This window comes from Mesoplodon mirus (genome assembly GCF_964341445.2).
Source record: "Mesoplodon mirus genome assembly, chromosome: 1".
Classification (NCBI taxonomy): Eukaryota; Metazoa; Chordata; class Mammalia; order Artiodactyla; family Ziphiidae; genus Mesoplodon; species Mesoplodon mirus.
In genome coordinates, this window is record NC_138976.1 from 33,250,004 (window position 1) to 33,251,318 (window position 1,315).

Sequence of the window (1,315 nt, forward strand, 5' to 3'; positions counted from 1 at the left end):
CTTGCTAGCTGTCAGAGACATTCACCTATGAGTTACATAGAGAGAACTTGGCAGTGCGGAAGGATGCAGAGAAAGCAATTGCAGCAGAGAAAGGAGCCTGGGCAAATGCATAGACTTGTGAAAGGTCATGGAAAGGGAGGGATTTTGTGTGGCTAGAGCTCAGTTAGCACTGGGAAAGAGAGAAGAAATAAGGCTAGGAGAGTAGGCACCAGACTGTGAATGTTTGTCTACAATTACGGCAGACTGTTTGGACTGTATCTCTGTAAGGCTTGTTTTGTCACATTTCAGTGTGTCTCACAGATGGTTATGCCCTATGCTGTCTCTTCTACTACACCGTGAGCATCTTGTGGGCAGAGGCCATAGCTTCTAAATCTTCAGGACCCAGCTCATTGTGTGACATATAACAGGCACACAGTTAATCTTTGTTGAATTAATAACTTTAACTCCATAACTCTCTTTAGTAGGAGCTTGGTGTCATGTGTTTTGAGATTTATTTATATTTTGGCTACTATTCCTCATGAGCTGCTATGCTGAATGGGACCCCTCCAGTGTTAATTTATAGGGTAAACTTTACGGGTTAAGTGGACCCAGAATACATGTCACCCAAGGCAGCCTGAGGCAGCCAAGAGAGCCTGCATCATGTTTAAGGGGAGCCAAAGCTGTGACTCTGGGAAGACTAAGCTGAGTATCAAGATCAAGTGTAAATGTCAACTCTCAAATGTGAGTAAGCATCGAGAGGCAGAAAGGGGAGAAGTGGGAGGGTGGAGCATAGTGCCAGGATGAGAGAGGCCAAGGGGTCCGGAACCAAGGAGGTGACCAAGAGGAAAGTGCTGAGGCTCCTGATGGGTGGCATGTGGTACCTGATGGATGGCATAGAAAGCTAAAAGCGGGTTTGTTGCTCAATCATCTTGCAAATATTTACAGATTTTTATTTGCTTCCACAGTTATTTCTTGACGAAACTAGTGATCAGCAGATCTATTACAAATTGATCCCTAAGTACATTCCAGAGCCATTAATTTAAACTGTCAATTTGAAAATTATAGTTTTAATTTTTATTTCTTTCTAATAAGCAGTAGAACGACTCTTTTGTTTGTTTGATTTTTAAACCAGAGCATTTATTGCATGACTAATCATTAAGATGAACTGGATGCTGCAACAGCTGCCCTCTTGGGTTTAGGTGTGGTTCCTTCACAGAATCCATGCCTGAACGTGCGGCATACAATTTTTAGGTGCCTCATTCGACCATTCCCAGTGGTATCTCGTCTTTTAGCTTTAGCACTCCCATTATGCTCTCTCTTTCTCTTGGCAGGGTAG

The 1,315-nt window shown here is 43.1% G+C and overlaps 1 protein-coding gene across 1 annotated transcript in view; it reads right to left on the reverse strand.

Annotated features, from left to right (window-relative positions):
• Positions 1-1,134: 1,134 nt before the first annotated feature.
• Positions 1,135-1,315, reverse strand: part of LOC309802682 (large ribosomal subunit protein eL37-like) — a gene marked incomplete at its 3' end in the record, with an annotated part of 359 nt that continues 178 nt past the window's right edge. The window contains exon 1 of the mRNA XM_082618438.1: positions 1,135-1,315. This exon is cut by the window's right edge and continues 178 nt beyond it. Within this exon, the coding sequence (XP_082474564.1) occupies positions 1,135-1,315 (181 nt within the window).